Source organism: Takifugu rubripes, chromosome 11 (assembly GCF_901000725.2).
Source record: "Takifugu rubripes chromosome 11, fTakRub1.2, whole genome shotgun sequence".
Taxonomy (NCBI): Eukaryota; Metazoa; Chordata; class Actinopteri; order Tetraodontiformes; family Tetraodontidae; genus Takifugu; species Takifugu rubripes.
In genome coordinates, this window is record NC_042295.1 from 14,111,920 (window position 1) to 14,127,238 (window position 15,319).

The 15,319-nt window shown below is 45.4% G+C and overlaps 1 protein-coding gene across 2 annotated transcripts in view; it reads left to right on the top strand.

Annotated features, from left to right (window-relative positions):
* The first annotated feature begins 4,392 nt into the window (after positions 1-4,392).
* Positions 4,393-15,319, top strand: part of nova2 (NOVA alternative splicing regulator 2) — a 49,016-nt gene continuing 38,089 nt past the window's right edge. Inside the window, exons 1-2 of one of the 2 annotated variants that reach the window (XM_011608682.2) lie at positions 4,393-5,276; positions 7,589-7,657. In XM_011608682.2, coding sequence (XP_011606984.1) covers positions 5,120-5,276; positions 7,589-7,657 — 226 coding nt within the window. In that variant the 5' untranslated portion in view covers positions 4,393-5,119. The remainder of the gene's footprint in view (positions 5,277-7,588; positions 7,658-15,319) is intronic. The other variant, XM_029844273.1, reaches the window with a different exon arrangement.

A 15,319-nucleotide genomic window follows, 5' to 3' on the forward strand; every position in this document is an offset into this window, starting at 1 on the left:
GTCCCCTCCCCGTAGACAAACAAACCAATGCGTTGAATGAATATAATCTACCAGACTCCAGCACAGCGCCACTGCAGACAGATGACTTCAATTTGATTCTGCAGGGGGGAAAAGGGAAAAGGGACCGAAATGCAACGTGCAGGACTTTCAGCCGGAACGACAGAGCTGTGCTGTGTGATCTGTCTGCAGCTCTGAGCCTCACATCGACGTACACTCGCCGGCCACGTCGGTCGCCATGTTCAGTTCCTTGTCGACACAAATAGCATATTAGCCAATCACATGCATTTAGACGTGTAGATGTGGTCAAGACAACTTGCTGAAGTTGGCAAAACCGAGCATGCGAATGTGGAAGAAGGGAGATTTAAGTGACTTTGTGCGCTGGTTGTTGGTGCCAGACAGGCTGGTCCGAGGATTTCAGAAACTGCTGATCCACTGGGATTTCCACACAACCATCTCTAGGGTTTGCAGATAATGGTTCCGAAACAGAGAAAATATCCAGGGAGTGGCAGTGGTGTGGAGGAAAACGCCTCGTTGATGTGAGCGATCAGGGGAGTACGGATAGACTGGTAGACGTGATAGAGAGGCAGCAGTAAGTCAAATAACTGACCACGCCTGTCCCTTTATGACCACGCTGGACCCATCGTCTGATGGCCACTTCCAGCAGGATAATGCACAAAGCTCTGATCATCTCAAACTGGTATCTGGAACATGAATTACTTTACTGTACACCGATGGGCTCCACACTCACCAGATCAATCCGTCCGTCCGTCCGTCCGTCCGTCCGTCCGTCCGTCCGTCCATCCATCCATCCATCCATCCATCCACCCATCCATCCATCCATCCGGTTGGGCCTAAAAAGTGGCCGGTGAGTGTGAAAGACTGGCGCCCAGTGTTGCGCCTCGATATCTCCCCGAATCGTGGACAACAGCACCACCTTGTGTCCAAGGAGTGCAACAACACGATTGTCGCAGTGAAGGACGGTTTTATCGGCATAACGATAATTTATCATTTGAATTATGACGATATTGAATGTAATTTGTCTACTGAGACTGTGGATTTACGTTCGTGGTGATTGTTCAAACGCACAACAGGTTTTGGTGAGTTATGTCAACAACCTTTCCTGCCTACCAGGTAACTGAGTATATGCAAGTATGAGGGCCTTCAAAACCTGATATAAATTTGTCAGGTTCTTCTGACCATCAGAACAGATGGTTCCATGCCCAATTTCCTAATTGATAACCAAGCTGTCCTTCTGCTTCTCCCGAGGCCATAAAGTGACGGTGAAGCTTCATCAGACTTTGATAATTGTAATATCAGCACCAGCTTGATTTTAGTGTCCCTGTATACAAGCGATTCAACTCAAGGTCAGAGAAGCACCCTTGAGCAGATGTGTGCACATCTTTGTGATGCAGCAGGGTAATGATGATGGGATGGCAGCTGGCCAGACATGTGCTCTTCTCCTCATCACCTGCTCCCTGGAGGAGAGCTGGAACAGTCTGGAAATGTCATCTTCCCTCTCGTCTCCAAAAAGAATGGAAACTACTGCTTTAGTTCCGCCGTAGTGTCCAGCAATATTTATTAATAAGTGCGGTGCAGCCAGATGTTTTTTGTCACAAATTATTTACCTTTTTATGATTGGAGCTGCGTTGTCAAAGACAGTTTGCAGTCTGCTCAGGGACTTCTCTGTTCTTTCCATCCCTGTTAAATTTTAGTGCTGTTGTTGTGGGAGCCAAGCTGAGGACAAAACTGAACATACATGAACAACCAAGGATTATCTAAGAGGCTTCAGACTGTGTGCCCTAGGCTCAGGTTAACGCTCAGGATAAATTGAAAACAGCACATTTCAAGATGATTAGAATGAGTTTAGGCACCATCTGAGTTTGTGGACCTCCAAGAATCACAATGAAATTAAGGATAAAAGTGGAGCTCCGCAAAGACCCAAAATGGTAGTATTTAATGGCAACATGCAGAGATGGATCAAGGGTGGACGTTCATGCAGAAACTTATAAACCTCCAACAGAGGGTTTTTTTTATTTTAAAACCTAGAACCATCTGCAAACAATTACCACCGCCCTAATGGGCGCACAAAGTTACTGAAGCACTGAATGGGCATGTGTGTAATGTCTTAAATCAAATTTTAACATTGATATTTTTTATCAAAACGGTAAAACCAGTTGACCATTATATTATATGAGGCTGCTGGGCGCTGCTCTTCTTCCATGTGTTGCCAGCAGAGGGCAGCAGAGGTCGACATCTGCAGCCCACCCGCCGCAGGGTTGAGACGGCTGCAGCTTCAACCCACTGGAAGAGGACATTGACAGGCTTTACACCGGAATAAAACATTTGTGAAAAGGTCCTACCTACCAGTCTTTATGGTAAAAACAAAATTGCTGATGAATTCATCCACTGCAAAAAAAATAAACAAATAAATAATGATGCAGCCAAAAGGCAATTAGCGAATTGACGAAGTAGTGCATTTTGCAGGCTAGAGTCCTATTTTTGTCCTATATGTAAGGACATTTGACACTGCAGCCGACTCACGTTGCTTTTTTCTTCTGAACATTTTAATAGTGATTCCAGACTTTGCTTCCAGAATGACTAATCCAGCAATTATCTCCAAATGTGGGGAAAATGTTTTCTCTTCGCTAAGTAGGAAGTATTAACGTTTGCATTTCATTGAAAAATAATAATAAGTGCAAAATTGTATCACTGGACAAGTCCAGAATCCGATTTAAAAGCACTGGTTGATGTCCAAAGCTGCAAAGGACTTTACTGGACCAAAACTATCTCGCTAACATCTGCTCAGAGCTGCAGCCTAATAAAACACACAAGAATGCTGCAAGTGTGTGTGCTTTACTGCCGGGGCTACTTCACTTTTTCCATATGCTGCAGCCCTGAATGGGAGGCCAGGACACTCGCCGTTCTGCTTCCAACACTCTATGTCGCGCCTCCAAAAGTATAAATGCACGTGTCCAACTAACAAAATATGCCACTCTACAGAATGTGCTGAATAGTTTTTAACAATGGGGTTTCGAACTCCAGGCCATTCCTCCCACTGAGTGCTCCCTTTTGTGAGCACACTCATTTTTCAACTGCAGCTCCATCTGCCTCATATTTGCCACCTTTTCCAAGAGAAATAGGCTGCCTCGCCACTGCGTCTCTCAGGACGACGGGAAATTGTGTGAACGAGCTGCTCTGTAGAAGTAGTGTGTGTGTGTGTGTGTGTGTGTGTGTGTGTGTGTGTGGTGGTGGGGGGGGTGCACAGGCAGCTCAATGTCACCTTGACTCCAATCAGGAGTCACTGATGGTGCACTACATCCATATACTGGCCAAAAGAGATGGTACTTGCGTGTCTAGGTGTGTGTGAGAGAATACGCCAAACGTGTATGCGTGTGTGTGTGTGTGTGTGTGTGTGTGTGTGTGTGTAAGTGAGAGAGAGAAATACTGAGGCGGGTATAGTGAGCTCACCGTGCAGGAGGATCCCGCTTCAGATCCAGGCAGAGCGACGCAGAGATGTCAGCACGCACAGGTGAGTCGCACAGCAGAGGCACAGGTGAGAGGCTCCCCGCTTTACAAACATGCGTTCACGGGCACGCCAGCTTCGTCTCCATGCAAAAGAATAAACGGAAGCGCCTGCGATCAGGCCGGAGGGTGATGGTGAGCACGAAAGAAAGAAAAACAGATGATTTAGGTTTGTTCGTTATTTAGAGGTGTCAGATTTTTTTTTTTTTGTTGTTTGCTTGTTTTAGTTCGCTGAACAATTAGAATTTTAGAAGCAGGACACAGAGGGCAGGCTTTGCTCCTCAGCATCACTTATCTGTCAGGACTGCCTTGACTATAGACCTCCGCACAGCCGCAGCGGGACCTTCGGGCGGCCGTTCGGCCCTAATTGCATTTGCCGCGGCTGAAACAGAGTAAAAACCCGCCGCCGCATCCTTCTGCTCGCCGCCATGTGACTCGCAGAGCAAATATATCTGTGGCCTTCTCGTTTGGCGGAGAAATGTCAGATCCACCAATGGCGTCACGGCGGAGGCGTTTCCCCCCGTCTTCCAGCTTTCTCTGCTGTGGTGCATTCACGGAACGTCGAAAGGGAGGTATTTAATTGTGAGAGACTGCGAGTCTCTGGCTCCGTTGAGATTTACGTAAATTCGTTATTTTATGCTGTTATAGTCCCGCCACACTTTCGATATTTCAACATGAAACCCTACTACACTCTACCGGGTATCTTCGGTTATGAATCACGACGATTCAACAGAGTTTTCCTAGTCCAACAACATTCCGAACAAACGAGACGCGTTGTGGATTTTCAAGTTTACTGGATGCGAGTGAAGGCAGCGTGGGGCCTCGTGACGTCAGCCGCTCCCCTGCGCTTCCTCTCGCAGCCAGTCAGAGAAAGGATGCTCTGAACGCAAGACTGCAGCATCTTCAGCCAGAGATCGAGCAGGAAAACGTCTCTTTCTCCGTGTGTTGCTCCAGACAAAACACCCTCCACCCTCGGGTGTCTTCAAGACCGGAGAAAAAGGAAGCAGAAGTTGAATTTGTGTTCCAGCACCCATCAGGATTTGTGTTCACGCTCATCGCTTCACCGACCTTTCTATCTTCGGCTGATTTCGCATCTTTTGTCTTTCGGTTGTGTTTTTGTTTTCTTTATTTATCAATCCTCTTCCACTGGCTGTTTTAGAGGAGCGCCACCATCCTGCGCTGCCTGACATGAGTACGCTTCTTTATCCGGTTGCAGCGGAATGACAAACATATCCTAAGCCGCGTATCAGAAGCTTCATGGACGATTGACGCTCTTTTATCACGTTTGTAGTTGCCTAGATCACATCCCTCGGCAGAGATTTCGGATTTTTTCCCCCCTCCGCTTTCTCTCTCTGAGCCGATCATCTGCCGCTCCGACCTTTCACTTTTTGTACCTGTGCAGCATCTCTGACCGCACGGTGCGCCACGGAGAAACGCAGTGCCAACCTCCCCCGTTCGTAAGAAACAAGCGTATTTTCTAATTCTTGGTCGCTCTCGCCTTCACAGAGGACTCATCTGCACTGTTCGAGCTGCGTAAAAAACGGGAAAGGGGGGTTTAAACGCAAACGCAGCGCAAGCATAAAGAGCAAGCCTGAAAATGATGGCCGGCGGAGCAGTACAGCAAAACGGGATTTTCTCAAATCCTCACCATCATAATCAACAGCCACATATGGAGTCCGATCCCCCCGACTCGCGTAAAAGACCCCTGGAGACCCCGACGGAGGCCAGCAGCACCAAACGCACAAACACAGGAGGTAAGAGCAACGATGGGGATGCGGGGAGCTGCTGGGTTTTCGGTCAATGTTGCTTCGTTCTCAGTCAGGCTGGCGAAAACCAGAGCAGGTTGAATGGATTCTTGACGTACAACCACAGCGATATACAGCTGCACGTTATCACGTCAGTGCTGCTTTGTTTTGAATAGAAACGGCCCATTTTCCTTCCAAAAAAGTCATTTTCCATCAACGTTAAATCCCTCACGGAGCGCCCCTTTTGATAGAAAGGAAACAATGAGAGGGGTCGAGGGGGGGGGGGGGGGGGGGGGGGGGTTCGGAGGGAAGCCTCCTTTTCCCTTCGCGCACGTCCTGGCTGTTTTTAGCCCCGTTAGAATTCAAAACAGCCGTATTGGCTGGTTTTTGGTTGCGTCTTAAGATTTGCGCAGCGGCCATGCTGGAAACTAAATAAGGATGTAAACAAGGGGAAGCCGGATCGGGTCGGTGCGTGATGGCTCTCATCCCGTCGACGGGTGACCTTGTGATAATCTCACACATCAGCCACCATTGCCGCGCTGTGTACATTTACACAGGCGGATAAAGCAGCAGACTCACTTTAACAGCAGGCCCGTGACGAGCCGGAGAGGACGAGAGGAGCCCAGAGCAGCAGAGTGCGACAGCGTCGCCGCGTTACCGCAGCATGTCAGTGCCTGTGTATTTTGATCATTTGCTGCCCTAATTTGAATCACCGCCCAAGAGGGAGAGATTTCCTCCTCTAAATGATCCAGTCGTGTCTTTTTTTTCTTCGTATTCTCTTGGTTGGATGAAACATGGATATGTCACCATGGCAATCACCATATTTGGTTTTTGTTTACATGCTGTCATGCGCCAAGCATTTCCATCATCCGACATTCCAGCCATCAGGAGCCTGTCCTGGCCATGCACCCCATCATGCACACTTTAGAATGTGTGGGTTTAGGCTGCTGCATGCACTCAGTGCAGACATGGTTTCCTTCTATACGCAGCTGAGGATGTTTGTTTTTTTTCATACATTTTTGTAATCGGACTGCCACCAAAATTACAGTGAATCAAAATATTTAATTTAAGATTAGACCTGCATTTTAATGTAACAATTCCAATCATTTCTACTCAGGGTATAATTAAATTTTAAAGTGTGTTTTAACAGCCTTGGAGTCTATTTGAACCTTCAAACGCAGGTTAAATGTGTTTGGCATTGCTTTAAATGACCAACAATCATTTGTACGAAGAGAAAACTGAGACTTACTAAAGAGAAAAACAAACAGACGACTGCAGAATAATGAGGTCAGTGTATTTCTGAGGTGGCAGTCGTGTTCTGACTTAATATTTCACTCACGTTGATGTGGAGAACAACAGGAACCCCAAAACCTCGACCTTGTTTTAGAAGATGCCTCCATGTGAAACGCTCTTCGGCTGCAGCAGGACGGCGGTCAGCCCGATACAGTTCTGCTCAGGATTATTAATTATGGACGGAGTCGGGCCGAGGTGGGGTGAGCTGCAGGTTAGCCTGTGTTGTTTAACGGCAGATCGATGCAGCACTCAGGGCACTAAAGACCCCTTCACGCTTTCTGCATAAACGCGGGGCCCTTCCTCAGGGGACGCCGCTCTGCCTGCATAACAGTCAGACAGCGTGTCCATTTAGACAAATGAAAAGGTTGTGATGAGGATGAGGATGAGGATGATGATGATGGTGATGAGCACGAGCGATCAGGCTTTTACCAGGGCGCCTGCACTGCTGTCAGGTCAGCTCTCCCTCCACCAACAGCCGGCATGCAGCGTCAGGCTGATGATCAGATGACATTTTGAAAATGAAATCGCTCCCCCTCCCCCCCCCCTCTCTCTTACACACACACAAGCACAAACACACATTTCCCTGCAGGCCGTTAGGATCAACAAGAAAGCGGTTGCAGGTATCCTATAAAATTCGTGGATAATTAATTTGTAATGTTTTTGTAATGTAATTTTGTCAGATTACATGGTTGTACAATTAGACTCCTAATGAGCTCTATTGTGATCACGATTTACCATGTTAAATAACGAGATGACAGCGGAGGTTAGACCAGATAACGATCTTCTTTTACGCTACATAAATGCTCAAACGGTTTATATTTATGGCCCTTGATGCCAAGAAAACCCCAATGAAAGCAGCTTCCTGGATTCATCAGGACCTTTTGTTAAACTGTTGTTGCTTTTATTTTTTAACAACACTCAAATTTAAGGTGACCAAAGTCATTGCTGCTTAGAGATCATTATAATGTTTCTTTGTATCAGTAGCTTACGCCACACACCCCCCACCCCTGTGCTTCCTCTCTCTGTAGTGGCCTTCCTGCAGCCCCTACTTGAAACTGAAGGCATTGTATTCCCTCACCAAGAAACTGAGACTCATGGTAAGACAGACTTTGATTCTGATGTTTGACTTTTCTTTTTTTAGTAATCCTCACTATAACCGTATTCAATGCAGTTACCCTTGTGTTCTGTGAGGCCAAATCCAGAGCGAAATCCAAATTTTAGCCGATCTCAGTGAGATCTGACAGAGTCTGGCGTCCAAACAGAACTTAAAGTAACATCTAACACCCTCATTTTCTGCTCATGATCCAGGGTAATGCATGCTGAGATTGATTTGATTGTATGTTTTCAATTTCATGACATCCATTCTCATGCTTTTTTACACAAATTCTTTCTTTATGTCATGGTACCAAACGGGCTGCACAGGTGAGTTCTGATGACCTTTGACCTCATGCTAACAGCTGTGATGTTGATACAGAGTGGGTGTTTTCCTGTCACCGTACCACGCGAAGATGCTCCGTGGTGTCCCAGTGCTCAGTTTTCTCTGTTTGCTTTTCTGATATCTGTGTTTTCCTAAATGTCACCCGCAGCAAGTGGATGAGAAATGAGAAAAGTTGTGTAGTGTGTGTGTGTGTGTGTGTGTGTAGGTGTGTGGGTGGGTGGGTGTGTGAGGGACCACAGGAAATGCAGAGGCTAATAAATTACGTCCACGTCTCATAAAAAGCTGACGGTCTTAAAGAAGGAGAGATCAATGAGTAGCCGCAGTAGCTGCTGCTCCTCCACCCCCACCAGCCTTTTAATCCCACCCCATTTTTACTGCCCCCCCTCCCTTCCCCGAACCCCAAACCCTTTCACTTGCCCCCACCCCCCTCAGCAGGGGTCTCTCCCACATTTCCCTCTAATCATATGATCAGACATTTTCAGTTAGGTCATCCTTAATATTTTATTTCTGTTCTGAAGTTTAAACTTGGATCACTATTAAAGCCCGGCTCAGTGACACTTTGAATTATTAATGATTTCAGCTGCCTATCAAGAGTTTTTAAATACATTTTTTATTTTAAAGTTTTGTTGAGAAATTTAAAGATTTACTTAATTCTTCAAAATGGTTCCACATGACAATATTGAAGGCCTTTGAGTAATATTACATATCTACATAATATAATATAACATAATATAACTACAATAACTACAAAAATGAGTCAGATTAAGTCAGTTTGCAACAAATCTCGGCTTTTAAAGGAAGAAATGCTTGTGGAAAGCACGAGGAATTCTTATGCAACAGCAACCTAAAAAATTGAGTGTTTTTTCCCGTGTAGGTGGTGAATGAAAAATAACAGAAGCCTTTAAAAGTCAGAGTTTACCGACCATAAATAGGCTCCTAATTATTTTATACGAGGACACCAATTATACATTCAATCAGATTAAAAAATATGGCAAGGAATGATTCATCACTCAGAGTACTACAAACGTTATCATTTATTAATCCCATCTAAAAATATGTATTAATAAATCAATATATTTATTTACTAACTGTAATCTGGCCATTTAGTAAATGGATGGAGTGGGAGTGTTGGGAGGCAGGAGGGTGTTTTTAAAATAACCTTGTAAAGGGACATCGTGGGTGTCTTGTGTGTGTGTGTGTGTGTGTGTGTGTGTGTGTGTGTGTGTGTGTGTGTGCGCGTGTGTGTGTGTGTGTGTCCATTTGTGTGCGCGCCTTTATGTCTTGCAGACATGAAGATGTTTGATTAAAGAGATGTTTGATTAATGTTTGATTAAAGAGATGATTACATGTTTAGCCGCGTATCACACACACACACACACACACACACACGCGTGCGTGTTTTGTGCATTGAGACTCGGGGGTTTGGCTGTTTGATGCGATCGATCCTGTGTTTTGCAGCTCCTGGAGCTGAGCGGAGCAGCTTTTTTCGGGTCGTCTGTCCAAACCAGCTCGTTCTTCACGCTGACCGACCGACTGACTGTGCACGTTGTGGGGCCACACGCGTAGCCGCAGATGTTTCACCGTAGACGTAGGCTGCAACCAGGCTCGTTTAGGCGTCTGGCTTGTGCACCTTAATTCCCCGTATCTTCCACAGCGAGATGTTCTCCTCGGTGACGGGCCTGTTTTGCTCGCCAGCTAAAGCTGCTGCTTCCATTTTTTTTCCCTCCTCCTCTCTCACCCATACTAATCATGCTCCACTTCAGTCCATCACGACTATGCCCTCCTCTGTCCTCCTCCAGCCTTGTCCTCCCATCATTTTGTCCTCCACCCACCCTCTTCATCAATCTCCGCTCCGCCGCGGCCGACGTTCGCTTGGCATTTGCGAGGCTGCCGATCGATTCGCGGACGCCGTCGCCAAGGCTCTGCCAATTGTAGCTGCAGCGCTCGTTCTCCTCCTCCACCCTCATTTCATCTGGTTTTTTTTCATACCACTGCGTCAAAGTAAAAAAGAAGCCATTGTACTGGGTGGGGTGAGGGAAGATAGAGGGCGGTTTGTTTCCACAAAGGGAGGCTTGCGATTGGTGGAGCGAGACGCCGCTCACAGCCGGCCGACGCTGATAGGTGAGGAAAGTGAAGTGTTGATAAATATGCATAAGGGAGCAATGAAAAGACCATTGCAGCAATGAAGACTGGAAGGGCCCCCACCTCTGAAATAGCCTTGGTTCATGAACAATAACCACCAGGTTTCACACAGTCGCACAGACATTGCAGGGAGGGAAAGGAGGCGGCGGCGTTGCTTATTTTTGGGCGCACGGCCGCCGCATCAGCCCCGATTTTAACACAAAGCACTGAAAAAAGGGAACGCACATATGATGGCGTCTGGTTATTTCTCCTTAAAACCCCATTTTAGTTTAACTCCTGTTGCTGGGCGTTTTATTTAGATGCTTTCTCTTCCTTATTTCCAAGTTCTTTGTTGTGCTTATCATCTTTTATTTATGCGTTTGAGTGTTCGTCCTTTATTCACGTTTTTCCCTGTTTTTTCAAACTAAAGGACACATTTTTCAGTAATACCGAACAGAAATCAAAATGCCCATTAAAATAGGACAGTAATTGCCAGAATAAAAGCAGATCTGAGTATTGGGTGCTGCTGCTGATGCTGCTGCTGCTGCTGATGTGAGTCATCTTTTTCCCCTTTTTTTTTTTTTTAAAAAAAGATCTTTCAAAAGAAAGGACTGTAATTTCACCCCTTCCGAATCTGGATGAAAACAACACGTAAATACCTGTATTTTCTTTTGAGAGGGCATGCGGATTTAGTGCCATCGCAGAACAAACTTTTTTCCCTCTCTCTTCTCAAATAGTTGAGATCATTTCTGCAGATTCGTGTCCTCCGTGAACTCACTGGTTTTGTGTGATGGTGTCCATCTTTCAAACTGAAGACAGCTGGTCAGAGGCTGACTGCTGGAGAGCTTTGTGTGTCTGTGTGTGTGTGTGTGTGTGTGTGTGTGTGTGTGTGTGTGTGTGTGTGTGTGTGGGTGTGTGTGAGACTACTACATCTTAACAAAAGACTAGAGGACTGGGGGTGGGGGTAGGGGGCTGAGGGCTGTTGCACAAAGCCTGCCCCCCCCCCCAACTCAGCCCGCTTTGAGGAGATGAATATTTTCCAAGTCCCCAGAGGTCAGAGCCTCTGTATCACACCCCCCTCACCTCCCTCAGCTAAGACTCTGCTTGCGGAGCCTAATTTCATACTCGTATTGATGCTACATGTATTTAAAAATGTTGACATGGCTGATTCGGAGTTCATACAACGGGATATTGTTTGTTGCTAAAGAAATAAAAATATCGAGAGCACAAAAGTACAGTGCTAGTTTTACGGTGTGACCAAAGCCTCGGTCTCTGACACTGTGGAAATAGCTAAAGACTTCGCTAGTATAAAAACACCATAAACCCTCCACATGCTGAGAGCATATTAAGGCTGTCTGCTGTGAAGATGAGACTTTTGGTGTTTGACAGACTGGGCCGAATCAGGCACAGTAGGATTTGTGATCTCCAGCCTCCCCCTCACCCACCCATGGACACTAGATCCCAGGATTTGAGCCTCCAATCCCCGAGCATAGAGAGCCTATTCTGGGCTTGGTGAAACTGTGGGGGCCTTAGCAACAGATTGGTCTGTTTACTCCACCAGTTATGTTGTGGTGGATGACCATTTATTATTTATTGGGAACGACCTCTACATCCCAACACCCTACCCCACAAGCCTTCACGATGGATCGCTGCACAAAAACACATACTCGCCAACATACACTCGTGAGGACACTGGGTGTGATAAGGATATGAAGATACTTTTTATCGTGTACCAACACACAGGGCAGAGAGAGGTTACTCAAAACAACTCTCTGACCTTGTGCTGCACACACACACCCACACACACACACACACACACACACACACACACACACTTTTGCACTTTACATCACCTCAACCAGATAAGGCTTAAGAATATAAGGAAATTTGTGTACTTCCTGAGTTGTGTGTGTGTGTGTTGTTTAGACCAGTAGAAAAACCATTTACACGCACACACACACGTAGGCAAAACAGGAAATTACATTTTACTTGAAGACAGCTTAACACATCATATCCTTCTTTTTTTGTGTTTTACCACAGAGAAATGTAGCAAACTGTCAAAATGAAAAAGACCAGAGCTGATAATTCTGGAGGAATGTGGATGAAACTTGCATTCTCAAGTGCAGTGATGTGTGGGAGGGACAGACAGATGCTGCAAGCTTTCATTTAACATCTGAAAGTCAGGTCATAATTAAGAAAAGGCAGCTATCAAACCTGCTAAAGGCCCATTGGGCAGTGCTGTCTGTATTACGCAACCCTTTTACCCACCTCAACACTGGAACAGTGCTGCATAATTATATAGATGAGTTTAATGTTACTGTGGGTGTTGTGTTTCACAGGCATAAACATCTGCACTGGATTTGTAAGCGTTACTCTTTTCTTCTGTGTTATAATAATTAAAAACTTAATTTTACAGCCTCAAGGCTCATAGATGATAACAGCCTGCATATAATTTTTAAACATATTCAGGTGTTACCACGCAACAGACGTATGAGTCACACGTTCTATTCCCTTATAGACAAGATGAGCCATGTTGTGGAGGTGTGATGTCAGTACTTGTGTATCGTGCACGTGCCCGCATGCATGCGCGGGTTTTCAGCATTTACCAATTTCCCCACCTTATTAAAAGGGGCTGGTTATAATTAGATAGGCTGCATCTAAAGCAGGTCAGCGCGAGTCTTCAGGCTCAAAGTGGGTCACTGCAGCACATGTTAGAAGGAGAAAATGGAAGGTGACTCAAATCGAAAGGAGGAGAACTGGAGGAAAGGATATGAAAGACGAGCAGGGAAGCAAAGAGGAGGGAGGGCGAAGGAGAAATCAGAGGGCGCTTTTGGGTTGCAGATAAGTGAGGGTTTTGTTTTTCAGCTTGACCAGCTGCTACGAATGTATAAGACGAATCGGTTCTATTGGCTCCAGGAACATTACATCACCGATACAGCGAGTTGAAGTGAAGGTCATGGCTAAAACTGCAGAGGAAGCTAATAAAGTCATTGCTATAAAAGAAAAAAAGCTTGGCTTTTTAGTAAATTGTAGAGAAATTTCTAATGCTGCACAAACTTTTTTTTTGCTAAACCCTGCAAAGTTTGTTTTTTTTTAAATTTATTTTTTACTTTCCTCTGCTCTAAATCTACACGGAGTTGTGCAGTTTGTGTTTCATCATTAGCGGAGCTGGAGCAGGGCGGGGGAGTCTCTTGTTTCCTGTCTGTAAGCTTATCCTTTGACTTGGCTGAACACTCGGAGGTGAGCGCAGAGCCCACCCAGTATTACACACCCTGGACGCGGGGCCACGGCCCCTTCCTGAAGAAACTCTGAGAGGGAAACCTGCTGCTGGATTCAGAGGAATCCACATTGATCAACACACGAAACAAACACGAAAGTGAACTAATGAATAACCTGCATAAATAATCTGGCTGGTAATCTGGCTCTCTGATGATCGATGGAACGTTTCCACCCGGACTGATCCCACATTTCCTGAGGTTTTTATCCGAGCGCTCCCCCACAGGTTCCAGAGCAGGTTTGTTCAGTCAAAAACAGGTGAAAACACCTGTGATACACCTGTGTAACACAGACCACGGGGACTTTTGAGGGAGTTCGGGAGGAAAAGTTTGAACGTTTCAAGATGAACTCCATCGTCATCTTTAAGCCTCTAAATCGGTTCAGTTGTTCTCACGTCACAGGTTGAACACACGTTTTCTCCCTCTCTCTGACCTGGACACACACACACACACACACACACACAGACTCACACTCACACGTGGTGGACAGAGGGATGTTGATTAATTAAATTTAATGTGTCATGAACACCTCTGCTCCACCTTGTTGAAACACAAACCTCGCTCAGTGGCTCTTAGCTATTAAAAACTATTTCATTATATTGAATGTAAGCGATGGGATTATAAATGTTCTATTATACAATGCATTCTCTGCCCACTTCTCACTCAAAGTGTGTGTGTGTGTGTGTGTTTTTGGGTGTGTTTTTGTGTGTATTTTTGCTATATTATATTTTGGTATATTACATTTCTAACACTTCACTGTCTAATAGTCAGAGAACGGTGGTGTTCCTAGGTGCCTGACCCTTCTGAGAACATGTGCCTCTGCATTAATAATCCTATTTTAATCTCTCTCTCTGGAGGTTATGTGTCCTGGATTATCAGAAATGATGAATTCTGCTTTCAAGGCAAGTGGAGACACTGTGATCCAGCAACTGTTTTAAGAGCAACTGGCTTTATTTTTCTATCTGATTTACTGTGAAGGTTGTGTCAGCGTGGCAGCAGGAGCAGGTTATGTGTAAGCTACAACTATTTAAACCAGGTCGGGTCCAACCAAGACCAGCATGGTGCATTAGATGGCATTGAATGTTGACTTTGCTTTCAGATCATATGAAGCATTTACTTGGATTTTAAGGGACCTGAGTGGAGAAAAAACACTTGACACTGTGTTTTTCTCTTAGGTGCATAGTTTGTAAAGCAGCACTGCATTTGCAGCCAAAATCCATGGTCCTAATTAATGATGTCCATAAAAAAACATTAAAAGGGATGAGGAGAAAAGCTTTCTTCCTCAGTGAATCACCATCATTTAGAGGCTTTTACACTAAAAAAAGGAGACGTGATGTGGGATTTAAAAGTGTGACTCATATTTCTCAAGGACATCCTGTGTGAAGAGCAGCCTTTTGCAGCTGCAGATTAAAATATAGAGTACATCTGAATGTTGCCCTGCTTGTTTGTTTGTGTGAACTGATCTGCACATGTGAATGAATACATTTGTAAGTGCCATGGTGGCATGTGGTGTTACACATTCATATGGCGACGTATTCATGAGCGTTGACTGAAGCTGATTAGCTTTGCTAACGAAACCGCTGATCAGCATATTCCTCAGCTTCTCTCCATAGTGCCAAGGCAGCGCCGAGGACCAGATTCCTCAAGCCCGATGCTGAAATTAGATCAGACAATCTGGAGTGAGCGTTTAGAGGCTCGCACAAATGGATGTGTGGAGAAGTAGGAGAGATAATGCTGACAAGGAATCATTTGATTATGGAAATAATTAGTTGTCATTGATATCAGTCATCTTTGTATGTGGTTGGGTGGATTTACGCCTGTATTCTTTGTTCAGGAGGGGTGGGTTTTTGGGGTGGGATTTGGGGTAGAACTGTTCAGTTTATGCGTAGTGACGCAACATTAGCATGTGACTGTTCTGTCTGCGA